Raw genomic sequence first — 14,052 nt, 5'->3', positions numbered from 1 at the left:
GCTTTGCACTCTGCTTTCTCTGAACATCTTGTGGAAGGAGCAGTGGTGACGCAACAGCAAGGCTAGCTAGCTTGCAGCCCTCTGGATGCTGTTGGACTACAACGCCCCTGATCAAAGACGATGGGGGTTGTAGTCCAACAACATCCCCAAAACTATATAATCTGCACTTGGGAAGGTAGGAAGCAACTTCCTGAAGGGTCCCTCAAAACTTGGTGTTGGCACTCCTCAACTGTGTTTAATCTGGGTCAACCAATCGCCTTGTGACTCCCGAGGATTAACCATAATTTGGGTAAAGTAAAAGGCTCTCACAATCTAAGCAGCCTGGTTTCAGCACAGGGTGGTCTGAAGTGTCTAGCTGGCACTGCACACAGGTGGGACAAAATAATGATGAGTTTTGAGGGCTTGGCCACACTTCCCTTTCCTCCACTCTTTCCAGGCACAGTCTGTGCGTTGAAGCTCTTGTGTCAGAGCACCTTTTTCTCCTCCTCCCCAAACTTCCTGTTCAAAAACCCATTGGAACAAACAACAACCCATGGAAAACTTGAAACGATGTTTGCTCTGATTGAGCACTAAAGAGTGGTTTTGTTGGGGGGCGTGTGTTCCAGTGCAACAACAACAACATCTTGACAAGGAGCTTTTAAGTGCAGACCTGTGCCTGCAAAGAGTGGGGCAAAAAGTGAGATTGGTCAGGAGCAACAAGCACCTATGGGGCTGGCCCTATCACTAGACAGAGTGAGGCAATGGCCTCAAATATTGGGTGTCAGCACTCTGCCATTAACCTTGAGGTTCCTGGTCTTCCCCTTCTCTTGGGGATCAGGGCTGTGGTTTGCGAAACAGAATCCCTCAGGCAACTACTGCCCTCCAGTCCACTGAGGGATGCCACCCCAGGGCCAGGGTTGAAGAAAGCGTCACCTGCCAATCCAAGGCAGCTCCCTATACCTTGTACAGACGCCTGGCCAGCGTGGCAGCCAGCCAAATATCCTGGCACCAGGGAGTGTGTGTGGAGGGGGGTGGGGGAGAGTGACTTTGCTGCGGGGATGGTTCGACGTCCAGCCTGGACAGCAACTTTCTCCAAGGCCGAGGCTGCTCGGAAGCGCAGCTTGGCGGAGAAGCGCAACACCTTTACCTGGAGAGATGGTGGAAGGCGCGAAGAAGAGACCCTGCGGCACGGGGTGCGTAGAGCCGGGGGACGGGTGGGGAGGCAGCGTTGCCTAGTGGCGGGGGCGACCGCCGCCCAATGGGTGGGCCGGGGAGGGGGAGATGCGGGGGAGGGGGCGGCGTGAGCGTCCACGTTACCTGCGCGTCGCCGCCCAGCCCCCAGCCCGCCCGCCGCCGCCGCCGCTGCCATCAGAGCGCGGAGAGGCTGGGCCGCGCCTGGCGAGGCTGCTGGTGGGAAGGCGAGATCCTCCCCGCCGCCGCGGCCATCATGACCGACAACATCCCCTTGCAGCCGGTCCGGCAGAAGAAGCGGATGGACAGCAAGCACCGCGGCGGGTAAGGCAGCGCCGGGCCCGGCTCCCCTCGCTCCCCTACCCCCCCCCCCCGCGCGCCTCCGACGGGCCTCGCCTGCGCCGCAGCCAGCGCGCCTTCCTGGGTTCCCTTGCCCGGCTTGGATGGACGCCGGGGCGGCCTCCTTTTTCTCGCTGTCTCTTCGCTCCGTGGCTCTCTCGGCGAGGCCGGCTGCTGCGCCCTGGCCCTGCCTTCGTCGCTCGGGCTCGCCCCTTCCCAACGATCCGGGGCGGCGGGCATTCCCACGGCCGGGTGTAAACGCTTTTCTTTTCTCTGCCGGTCTGTCTCCAAGCCGCGCGGTGGATCTCCCTTTCCCCGATCCGGACTCCCCCCACCGCCCTACCACCGCCGTCTCCGGTTGCATTCGCCATGTGGGTTTGCTTTCCCAGATCGGCGTTTATTTCAAAGGCGCTTCAGTCGCCAAACCCGAGAGATTGCCTTGGAGGCGGGCAGCGCTCTCCACGGGCATCTGCGCGCGCCCGGGACGCGCTGGGTGGGTTGCATTGCGCTCCCCAACCCCCTCCTTCTCCTTGGGAGATAAAGAAACCCGCCGATGCCCTTCGGGGGACTGGGTGGATCCTTTCCCTATAAGCTGGGGCTCTGAGGGAGAGGTCGACCTCTGGAAGGGGCTGTTTTGCTGGCGGGGGTCTCGCCCAGGCAGCCGGAGCTGACAGGTTGCTCCTGACGCCATTGCAAGGTGGCACGCCCAGGCGGAGGCTGCCATTCCAGCCCACGGATCCTGGTCGAGGGAAGGAAGGCGGAAAGAGAGCGAGGCGGGCGGGCGGGCGCTGCTCCTGCAAGCATTCTTTTGCTCTGTGCACAGGCCTGGATAGAAACCAGGACAAGAGGAGAGCCAGGGCAGCCGCAATCCCTTCTTTATCCTACCTTTGCTTGTCTCACCCAGGTGCCAGGAATTTTACTTTTTGAAATATGGCAGCCCTACTGCTGGAGAGATGCAAAGGGACATCTCCTTAGCGGATGCGCTGTGTTACAATCGGCTGTTCATTCATTCCTTTATTTTAGTATTGTACTATAAAAGCTTCTATGTGCCCCCTTGTTTTGCTAAGTAAAGGAATGAGTTGCCTCAATGTGGTTGCACTACAACTCCCATCATCCCCGACCATTGGGCTATGCCATCTGGGACTGATGGGAATTGTAGTCCAACAGCAGCATGGGGGGGGGGACACACACACATACCCAAGGGTGGGAAAAGTGGTTTTAGATTATAGCCTTACAACTACCGCTTCTTTTTTTATTTGGGTATCTTGCTCCTTTACTTAGGGAAAGAGCGGGTATGTAAATCCCTTTACTAAAATAAATGAGAGACTGATCTAAAAGACATGGCATGCGAGGAAAAAGAGTTGGGGAGGGAGGAGGGGGAAAGCAGCTCAGGTACCACTTCTTAATTTTATAATTCATATAGCATGATTATACAGCTCTGTCTCCTGTGTAGATCTTGGCTGACTGGGAGAGCAACCTCTCATCAGAAAAAGAGATTAGACCCAGCGAGGAGTGGCAGGCAGGCAGGGGTGGCGTCATATACCTGGCCTCCTGGCACCAGCACTGTTGCTGTCGCTTACCAGGGCAGTGCAGAAGCAGGGTGGCAGTGAGGTGTAGGTGGGAGTACCGATTGACTCTGCCCCTGCCACACCTGTGACCCGTCCCTATTTGCTGTAAATAAAGCGATGCTGCATCTGGGAGGCCAAATCCACTTCACCTCTTGCGTCCGGGAGCAGAGGAGGGAGCAATGTCCAGTCCAAGTGGGTGGGGCTGATCCTGCCACAAAGTTATTCCACCCGATAGCTGACTAATGGCCACCAGAATCCTCACAGGAGTTGCCCTCCTCCTTTGCCAATATTTATGGCTTCTAGGAGCTGCTAGATGACACATCCAAACCCTCTTCTTATAACAGTTTAAAACAAAGGGAAACATTATGGCTGTTTGATCTATGGCATGAATCAAGAGTGCTTTCTAAATAATGAATAATTTCAGCAGAGACATGCTCATCATAGAAAAGCTGTTACGTCTGAATAAATCACCCAAAGTGGATTTTTCAGGAATACCATAATCCCTGCAATGGTTAATTTCTGAAAGGTGACCTGTAGGAGATTGTGCCCATGGAGAAGCCATATCCTCTCATCTGTAAAGCTTGACCCTAGAGCAGTGTTTCTGAAACTTGGGTCTCCAGCTGGTTGTTGTTGGACTGCAACTCCCACCACCCCTAGCTAGCAGGACCAGTGGTCAGGAATGATGGGAATTGTAGTCCAAAAACAACTGGAGACCCAAGTCTGGGAAACCCTGCCGTAGAGATTTGCTTGGTACCTTTAAAGTCACCAATGAAGGTAAAGAAGAAGAGTTTGGATTTGATACCCCGCTTTATCACTAGCCTAAGGAGTCTCAAAGGGACACGGGTGGCGCTGTGGTCTAAACCACAGAGCCTGGGGCTTGCCGATCAGAAGGTCGGCAGTTCAAATTCCCGCAATGGGGTGAGCTCCCATTGCTCAGTCCCAGCTCCTGCCCACCTAGCAGTTCAAAAGCACATCAAGTGCAAGTAGATAAATAGGTACCGCTCCAGCGGGAAGATAAATGACATTTCCGTGCGCTGCTCTGGTTCACCAAAAGCGGCTTAGTCATGCCGGCCACATGACCCAGAAGCTGTCTGTGAACAAACGCCAGCTCCCTTGGCCTATAGAGCGAGATGAGCGCCGCAACCCCAGAGTCGTCCGCGACTGGACCTAATGGTCAGCGGTACCTTTACCTTTACCTAAGGAGTCTCAAAGCAGCTAACAATCTCCTTTCCCTTCCTCCCCCACAACAAACACTCTGTGAGGTGAGTGAGGCTGAGAGACTTCAGAGAAGTGTGACTAGCCCAAGGTCACCCAGCAGCTGCAGGTGGAGGAGCGGGGAATCGAACCCGGTTCACCAGATTATGAATCCACTGCTCTTAACGACTACACCACACTGGCTTAAAGATGAAGCTGAACAGTTCTTTCTTTGCCCTTTCCTCCACCTTCGTCCCTTCCCTGCTGGCTGTGTGCACCTGGAACCCTACTCAAAATAGTCATTGGCCATGGTGTAGTGGAGAGAATGCAGCAGAGGTGGCTTTTGGGGAGCGCAAGTAATTGGGTTGCACTGGGCGCAGAACCTTGGGGGCCCTGCAGGGGGTGCCTCAACTATGATGTTGAATGGAATGCGAGAGGCTGGGGCACCAAATTTTGGCATCACACACTTAAATTTGAGACCCCAAGGTCTGCCCTGCTACTCTGGGACTTTTTTTTTCAGGACAGGAGTGATGATGTCATTTGCTTGGGTGTCGGGGCAATTGACAAACCTTCCTTGCTCTAGCAAGGGAATGAGGTGATGAGGAGGCTTTCAAGTGTGTTTGTGACAGATTGCCATTGAGGAAGTCAGAGGATGAGAAAAATGACAGAGAGAGTGGACATCCCCTCCTTTCTTTGATGGGCTTCCAACTTTACACTAGCAACAGGGGCACCCTGTGCAAGGCCAAAATCTGGTGCCCCCAGCCCCATGCCTTCCGTTCTGTTCAATCCACTGTGTCATATTTGGAATTCTCTGTAAAGTCCCCCTTGGCTTGGTGTTCAGTGCAGCAGAACCCGTCACGCTGCCCCAGATCCTCATCTGCTGTCAATTTAAATCAGGCACCCCCAAACTCGGCCCTCCAGCTGTTTTCGGACTACAACTCCCATCATCCCTAGCTAACAGGACCAGTGGTCAGGGATTATGGGAACTGTAGTCCCAAAACAGCTGGAGGACTGAGTTTGGGGATGCCTGATTTAAATGGTAATACTGTATTGCAAGATATGCTTGTATTTCTAATTAAAAGCTAAAGGTTGCATTTCAGCTGGTGGAAGACGCTTTATGTTTTATAAGTTGTGTTTTGCACCATGCAGCTGAGTTCAGTGGAGTTTACTCCCAGGTTTGCAGGCACACCAATAAATTGGGCAATCAGAAACAGTTGTGCTGGCAGAACAACCCCCTCATTATGGCACTGAATGCAATCCATGTTCTTTTTGCTAAAGAAATATTAAAGGATAATAGTTGGTTGGTTTCAGAATTAGTTCCTTGTTTGCTGACCTTACTAGATATGTTCAGTAGAATACCTCATAATGTGCAAGAGGCCTGTACAACTTGTGAGTGACTAAATGCATCTCGCCAGTCCTACAATAACAATGCAGTCTACTAGGTCTTTCTTTGAGAGTCTCCCCATTCTAGCAGTCTGGGGCAGGATGGATTCTAGCTTGGTGTAGCTTGCAAGGCTGTAAATGAAGAAGAAAGCACTGGTAGTCAGTCTTTATCTCAAAGCCAACATTTGGTTACAGTCTCTCATTTAGAAATTGCACATCCGTTGCAGAATGTGTGCTGCCGTGCTTTCGACATTCGTTTTATGGCTTTTACAAGCTGTTTTCAAGTCAGGCTGCCAGCAGCCTAATGAGGTTCTACAAAGCTTCCAAGAACAAAGCCAAGAACTAAGTTTGGGTGTTTCCCAGTGTTGGAGGCAGTATCCCTCTGAATGCCAGAAGCTGTGAATCACAAGTGGGGAGAGTGCTGCTGTGCTTAGGTCCCCTAAGCATCCAGTTGGCTATTGCGAGAAAAAGGTGCTGGACCAGATTTGGTCTAATCAAGCAGGACTCTCCTTATAGTCTTAGTCACCTACAGTATATGCACTGTGTTCTAAATCTGTGTTCTTTAGCCTTGGGGCTTCATGTTGCTGGACTACAATTCCCATCATTCATATCCATCTTAGTCAGCCATCAGGGAGTATGGGTGTTGTAGTCTCAACAACATCTAGGGACTGAAAGCTGAAGAACACTGTTCTGAACAGTTAGTACATTAGTGTGCATTAGTACACAGTGTACATTAGTTGTTGTTGTTGTTTAGTTGTTTAGTCGTGTCCGACTCTTCGTGACCCCATGGACCAGAGCACACCAGGCACTCCTGTCTTACACTGCCTCCCACAGTTTGGTCAAACTCATGTTGGTAGCTTCGAGAACACTGTCCAACCATCTCATCCTCCGTCGTCCCCTTCTCCTTGTGCCCTCCATCTTTCCCAACATCACGGTCTTTTCCAGGGAGTCTTCTCTTCTCATGAGGAGACCAAAGTATTGGAGCCTCAGCTTCAGGCTCTGTCCTTCCAGTGAGCACTCAGGGCTGATTTCCTTCAGAATGGATAGGTCTGATCTTCTTGCAGTCCATGGGACTCTCAAGAATCTCCTCCAGCACCCTAATTCAATAGCATCAATTCTTCGACGATCAGCCTTCTTTATGGTCCAGCTCTCACTTCCATACATCACTGCTGGGGGGGGGGGGGAAACTAAGATCATGGCCACTGGGCCCATAACCTCCTGGCAAATAGAAGGGGAAGAAATGGAGGCAGTGAGAGATTTTACTTTCTTGGCCTCCATGATCACTGCAGATGGTGACAGCAGTCACAAAATTAAAAGACGCTTGCTTCTTGGGAGAAAAGCAATGACAAACCTAGACAGCATCTTAAAAAGCAGAGACATCACCTTGCCAACAAAGGTCCATATAGTTAAAGCTATGGTTTTTCCAGTAGTGTACATTAGTACACTGTTCTAAACAATTAGACAGAACTGCCTCTCACACTCTAGGGAGGCACACCAAGGGAGGAATCAGAGCTCAGTGGTAGAGGTTATGTTTTACATGCACATTGATCTGTGGGATATCTCCCTGTAAAAAGATTTCCTACCACCAGGCTGGAAAAGACTACTGCCTAAGAGCCATGGTTAGGTGACGCCTCTGGAGGTGGGCTAGTTGACCCAATAGCCCGTCAAAGCATAAGGCAGCTGCATATATTGGGCCAGGCCTGTACAACCTGTGGCCTACCATGCCAAACATAGCACAATGCAATGTTTTGAGGCTATTGATGATTCAAAATAACCACCACCTTATTTGCAGGCAGAGGCCGTGAAAGCCAGCCAACTTCTCTGCTTGCCACTTGTTAATCCTCAGACATGGAGTGAACGCAGAAGACCTAACATGCATAACTGAGATGGGCTGTGTGTGACTTGGTGGGGTTCACAAGACGCACAGGTCTCTTGTTAGGGCCAGGCGACATGTGACTGGATCTTCCAGAGCTTGCTTGTTTGTTTAAAGTAGCCGGAACATGTGAATTGGATTGAGGCTGCCATGCCAGAGATACGAGTTTAACCTTTTCTCCCCCAATTAGTTGTTAATTTGTTTAAAATTTGGAAAACCATTTTTTTAAAAAAAATGGGATAAAAAAATCAATTTCTCCTCAGACTATTAGCCTGATTTGAATCAGCCTATTCCAAACCTCCTCACCGCCATAATTATTATTTGTTGCGTGGGGTGAAGGGAGTCACTGGTGCATAATTTAAGTTGGGGAGATAGCTCCCCCACAACCACATATACGCACATCACAGCTCCTTTAGTCTGAAAATATACATTGAGAGAGCTGTCCATGGATCTCCCATATAACTGTAGTTTGCCCATTAGACAACTTATTATTGTTATTTTATTTATTAAAAAAAATCATATGTATTTATAAATTTCTCCTAATGAACACATGTGTGTGTGCAATTTTGCCTACTGCACACATTTTTGGCATGCAATTTCCTAGCATAATGCATCATTTTGAATTTTATTTTCACCTCCCTGTGGAACACCCTCCCTTCAGATGGAGATAAAGAACTGCACAACTTTTAGAAAACATCTGAATGTAGCCCTGTATTGGGATGTTTTAAATGCTTGATATTTTAGTATGCTTTTATATATGCTGTAAGCTGCCCAGAGTGGCTGTGGAAACTCAACCAGATGGGTGGGGTGGTATTATATTATTATTATTATTATTATTATTATTATTATTATTATTATTATTATTATTTTGTAAATGTCCTTTGGTTGGAAAACTGCATCTCAAAACTTGGAAAAGTGCAGATTTTGAGGGACAGACATGCTTTCATGCACATACATTGTTTCCAGAAGTGTGAATTAGCCAGCTTTACAAACCAAATTAGCCTCTGTTCCTTTGGCCAGCCCTGTTGGCCAGCACCCTGTGGTAATGAAGGGTATTTTGCTAGTTGCATGATAATGGTATAATGGTGAAATGCCAGATGATGAAAATGGTAAAGGGAAATGTTTCAAGGCGGTTCTGCTGACACATAAAAGCAGCCTCATGGCTGTGGAGCAGAGAGGCCAATTAGTACTCCTTGGCTGATCTTGCTTTCTTTGTAGAGAATTACACAGTCTCCACTGGAGTTTCATTGACATCCTTGTATGGCTTACCTTGTTAGCAGTGCTTGCAGCAATTGCCCTGAGCTAACCCGTGCTCCAGAGCTGCTAGTCACAGGCTACAGAATCGGTTTGCTTCAATTGGGTCACAGAATTGTTATTTCCTATAACCATCAAGAGCTGTTGATAGCACAGAGCTGTGCTGCCAGTTTAGGGTGTTTTCATTTTGTTTTTTAACCATCCACATTTCTGCTCTTTAGGATTTGTGTGTGCGTGTGTGTGTGTTGGCTAGTTGGGCTTCAGATCAGCTTCGGAAGTCCCAGTATTTACATTGCTGAAAACAATAGGACTTCTGAGTAGACTTTCATAGGATCGTTCTGTGGGTCAATTGGCTAGATCCATTGCACTGTGGAGAGTGTACTAACTTATGGTCTGTGTGTGTGGTTTGGGAGCTGCACGGCCAGGGAAAAAACAATGCTGTCCAGGGTTGTAAAGACTGCAGAGAGAATAATTGGGTGCACTCTTCCCACCTTAGATCAAATCTATGCTGTCAGGTGCCATAAGAAAGCTGCAGAAATAGCACAGGATAGTATGCACCCCAGAAATGATCTCTTTCAGCTTCTGCCTTCTGGAAGAAGGTGTAGGGTTATAAAGGCCAGGACTAGCCGCCTGAGAAACAGTTTCTATGCAAATGCAATTCTGGTTCTAAACGCAGCATAAGGAGTCTCTATAGTATATTGTATTTTAAAATGGGGTTTCAGAGTTTTTAGGGGTTTTTGAATGTTTTATGTAGTTTTTCAATTTCATTGTTCTGTATGGGACAATGACAATAAAGATATCGTATCATTAACAAGCAAACATTTTGATCAACTAAAAAAGTGTTCCTACTTAATCAGGCAACAGTTGCTTAAAAAAAACCAAAAGAAAACAAACTTTGCTGAGCAGGTTTGCTCTTTGTAGATGTTTGCAGGAGGTTCAGGATCCTAGCTTGCACCATCAGTCATCAGCATTGTTTGGCAAGCATCAAACATCCCAAATTCCCACATATCTTGCCCCTCCTGGAATGTGGCAGCAACATCGCTAGCAGGAAACTATTTGCTCCACCGAGCAAGTGGCTCCAGCAAGGCAAGGTGGAATAACAAATAAGATAAAGTAAAGCTATCATATTTACAGTACTTTTTATAGGACAGAGGCACCCTGGAAAGGGACATGGAGTTTCCTGCATTGCAGTCGTACAATCTTAAGCAGGAGACTCCCCCCCCCCAACCTTTGGGATGCTTTCTTTTGTGGGCAACCTTCTAGTGCACACTTGTGGTGGCTGGGGCCAGGGGCATGACTCTTCCCTTTGCTCAATAGGATACATTCCAGCCAGGCAAAAGTCTAGAGTTTCTGTACACCCCACCACCTAATTTTCCTTGCTTCCATCCAGTCAAGCTAGGGGCATTGGCATCATTAAAGGGCACATTCCACCCTGGCGAAAGCATGTGGAGAGGGTGTGGAACAGAGCCACTTGTGGGAAGAGTCCAGAGGGCTGGATAGAGAGACTCAGAAGGCTGCATTGGTCTTATGCGCCAGGAGTTCCCCACCCCTACCTAAGGGTCTCTAGTCGATGTGGTAGTTATCTGCCTTTGTGATTTGTGGTGTAGTTAGGGGCACAAGAAATGCTAGCCAGCAAAAATGCAGGCACCTTTATACAGTGGTACAGATGCTTCAGCTTAAAGACACTTCAGGTTACAGACTCCGCTAACCCAGAAATAGTACCTCGGGTTAAGAACTTTGCTTCAGGATGAGAACAGAAATCGCGCCGCTGCAAGTGGGAGGCGCCATTCGCTAAAGTGGTGCTTCAGGTTAAGAACAGTTTCAGGTTAAGAACAGACCTCCAGAATGAATTAAGTTCTTAACCTGAGGTACCACTGTATTTGGATCAGTGGGACTTCCCTTTGCTAAATGCAAGAAGCTAACCTGGCAGGATTAAACATGAGAGACTCAGGATCGTCCGAATGTGATCCGCTGTATATTCAGTTTCCAAAATAATTCTGGTGAAGTCATGCCTCAGTTCTCCCGCCAAGAACAGAACGAGTGTTCTGCAGCTTTGCTGTAATGAAGATTATCCATCTGAATATGAGTTAAGTGATCTTTGGGTGTCTGCACAGCCATTACACCCTACCAGAGTGGCTGGGGAAACCGATCCAGATGGGCAGGGTATAAAGAATTATAATAAATTATTACGAGAGAGAGAGAGAAATAATATGATGACTATGCTGAAATCAAACGTTGCTTTATAGCAGCAAATGGATGAGTAATTTTGGCCTTTTGCTTTTAAAACAAATTAAAAGCGAAGGTAGGCTGGAACGATTAAAAATGGACGAAGGATCAGCCGGCCACCATTCTGGAGAGATAATGCTCTTTGATTGTAAAAGATAAGCTGATGGAGAGGTTGGATACATGTGTCAGGAACTCATTTAGCTGAATGAGCTCAGATGGTCTGTAGGAAATTTCTCAATATAGTGTTTAACTGAAGAGCTACATAGATGGGCGTTGGCAGGAGTTTCTTCATAAGTACTCCGAATATGCCTATTCATTCTGGTCCATCTGTTGACTGAGTGGTGGTCATACAGTGAGAAGCTTGTATTCCAGGTCTAACCCTGCATTGCTTCTCAATGGGTTTTCATCTTCTTATGTATAGATCTGACATTCAGACACTCTTTCCACCCACAGCTGAAATCCCCCTTTTCTTTCCCTGGCTCCTTTCACCCCCTTCAGCACTTAATTAAGTGCATTGCTGCTACAGTCAACTTTGCACACACCCTGCATTGCCCTAAAAACAAACAAGCCCACACCAATACACCAGGATAACAATTGCATCTCAGGCTTGTCATACGACATTCTGACTCACTCTTTCTCCCAGTAAAATGGGCATAATAATACTGAGCTACTTTGCATGGTTGATGAAACCCACTGTCTCAACCACAGCCCTGCCCCTGCAATATTTGTATAATAATTGTGGACTTTATCTGTATCGGCATAGTATCATTTAAAATGTTTTCTGACTCAGGAGGGAGAGATGCTTTTTTTTTTTTTGAAATAAGCCCCAGGTTAGAACGATCGTGAACTCCTGTCTTTGCTGCTACCTTTCATTTTTCAGTTGACACACAACTTCCCATTTGCAGCTAAACTAAGATCCTGGATATCTGTGCAGCAGCAGCAATCACTTCCCCAGGGAAGACCAGCAGTAAAGGCTCAAAAACAAACTGGAGATGTTCCTGCTTTAGACTTCAGAAAATGGGCATTTCACTCTAGCCTTTAATGGGTTTGATCTGCATTCCTACATTTCAACCATTGCTATGACTTCATTCATTGGCTAAAAGCTTGGAAAAGTGGTTAGTTTCTCATAAAACAAATTAGGAGATGAATGTGTGTACTTTTTGTCTCGCATCTCAGGTTCCACAAGTTCTAGGAACTTGATTTTTTAAAAAAATAATGAATACTGGGAGTCTTTAGGTTTATGGTTCACGTCATGGGCCATAAGGTGCAAAGTGAGACAGTGTGGCAAGAGCTGGATCCTTCAGAGGAGGAGGACAATGAAATTGGGGAAAGTTCAGATAGTGATGTTGAAGAGGCCATGCTGCTGTTGCCAGATGCCTCTGTAAGGGAGGGTGAGTTGGCCAGCTCCTCCTCTGCTTTCTGAGAACAAAGTTCAAAGGGTAGTCATCAAAGAGGCAGCTGGCCAATCAGTGGAGGTGGCTGAATTGGATGCGGTGGTGATGCACTTCCTGTTTTTTGGTGATGTATAAGTGAGCACCCTATAGATCATGGGTAGGCAAACTAAGGCCCGGGGGCCGGATTAGGCCCAATCACCTTCTAAATCTGGCCTGCGGATGGTCCAGGAATTAGCGCGTTTTTACATGAGTAGAATGTGTCCTTTTATAGTCATACCTCGGGTTGAAGTCACTTCAGGTTAAGCCTTTTCGGGTTGCGCTCCGCGGCGACCCAGTAGTAACGGAGTGCGTTACTTCTGGGTTTCACCTCTCGCACATGCACAGACGCTCAAAATGACGTCACGCATGCGTGGAAGTGGTGAACCGTGGATGCACGGACGAGGGTTGCATTCGCTTCAGGATGCGAACGGGGCTCCGGAACGGATTCCGTTCACATCCAGAGGTACCACTGCATTTAAAATGCATCTCTGGGTTATTTGTGGGGCCTGCCTGGTGTTTTTACAGGAGTAGAATGTGTGCTTTTCTTTAAAATGCATCTCTGGGTTATTTGTAGGGCATAGGAATTCGTTCATTTGTTTTTGTCAAGATATAGTCCGGACCCCAAGAAGGTCTGAGGGACAGAGTTGACCAACCCTCTGCTGAAAACATTTGCTGGCCCCTGCTATAGATTGTACCCAGAAAATATCAACCCCCCCTTTAAGACAATATTTATATGACCAGCTAAAGAGAAAATTTGGTTCCCCACTAATTTTTCACTCAGCACACGAAAATAAACTGTAGAAAAGTAAGCAACGAAAATTACCGCCTCAAGGAAGAGAAAATCAGCCGAGCCTAAACATATTTATAGAAGTGTAATTTCCCCTCCCATGAAGCATTATTAAAGCTTGATTTCATAACTGTTGAGTGTGTCTAAATCTATGAACGCTTTTGGCTGTAATTCTCCAGGGCAGATCTTGTCAGCTACATTTGCTCATTTTGTTGGGGATTGTTAAAGAAAGCCTTCTGCTGCCTGGGTAGACGAAGGCCTTGTCAAAGGAGAGCATATTTCCATACCCTCCAACACGTCCCAGTGGAAAACCTGGACGTCCATCTTTCAGGACCTTGATCTCGTGCACTTTGCACAAAATGGAATGTCAGGACAGTTGAGGGGTATGTAATTCAGTTGGCAGATTGCCATAAACCCAAACTTTTAAACTAGAGATTACAATGGGCAGGGAATGTTTTTGAGACTGAGGGCCACATTGCCTCATGGACAGCTGCCTAAGGGCCGCATGCCAGTGGTGGATGGAGCCAGAGAGTTCCAGTGGCCAGAGAGAGAGAAGCTTGGAAAGCTGTATACAGACCCTGAGCTTGAGGTTGCCCACCCCTAAATAATAACTAGGGATTGGGAATTAATTGGTGTGACAGGTGGCAGTGTCAATCTAGGCCTCAGATACAATGCATGATAAACTTCAGCCACTTTCTCCTATGAATCCTTGCACAAAAGGTGAGTTAGATGACCCTCTTCATGTGTACTGAAAGAATCTGGGGAGAACTGGTCTGGCTCCAGGGGTCAGCAAACTTTTTCAGCAGGGGGCCGGTCTACTGTCCC

The 14,052-nt window shown here is 47.9% G+C and overlaps 1 protein-coding gene across 3 annotated transcripts in view; it reads left to right on the top strand.

Annotated features, from left to right (window-relative positions):
• The first annotated feature begins 1,022 nt into the window (after nt 1–1,022).
• Nucleotides 1,023–14,052, top strand: part of ATP9A (ATPase phospholipid transporting 9A (putative)) — a 93,369-nt gene continuing 80,339 nt past the window's right edge. For 2 of the 3 annotated variants that reach the window (XM_053394275.1, XM_053394274.1), the window contains exon 1: nt 1,333–1,494. In XM_053394275.1, the coding sequence (XP_053250250.1) occupies nt 1,427–1,494 (68 nt within the window). In that variant the 5' untranslated portion in view covers nt 1,333–1,426. Of the gene's footprint in view, nt 1,173–1,332; nt 1,495–14,052 lie in introns of those variants that run through there. The other variant, XM_053394276.1, reaches the window with a different exon arrangement.

The sequence above is a fragment of the Podarcis raffonei genome, chromosome 6, assembly GCF_027172205.1.
Source record: "Podarcis raffonei isolate rPodRaf1 chromosome 6, rPodRaf1.pri, whole genome shotgun sequence".
In the NCBI taxonomy this organism is placed as follows: domain Eukaryota; kingdom Metazoa; phylum Chordata; class Lepidosauria; order Squamata; family Lacertidae; genus Podarcis; species Podarcis raffonei.
This window is presented reverse-complemented; position numbering and strand designations above follow the sequence as displayed.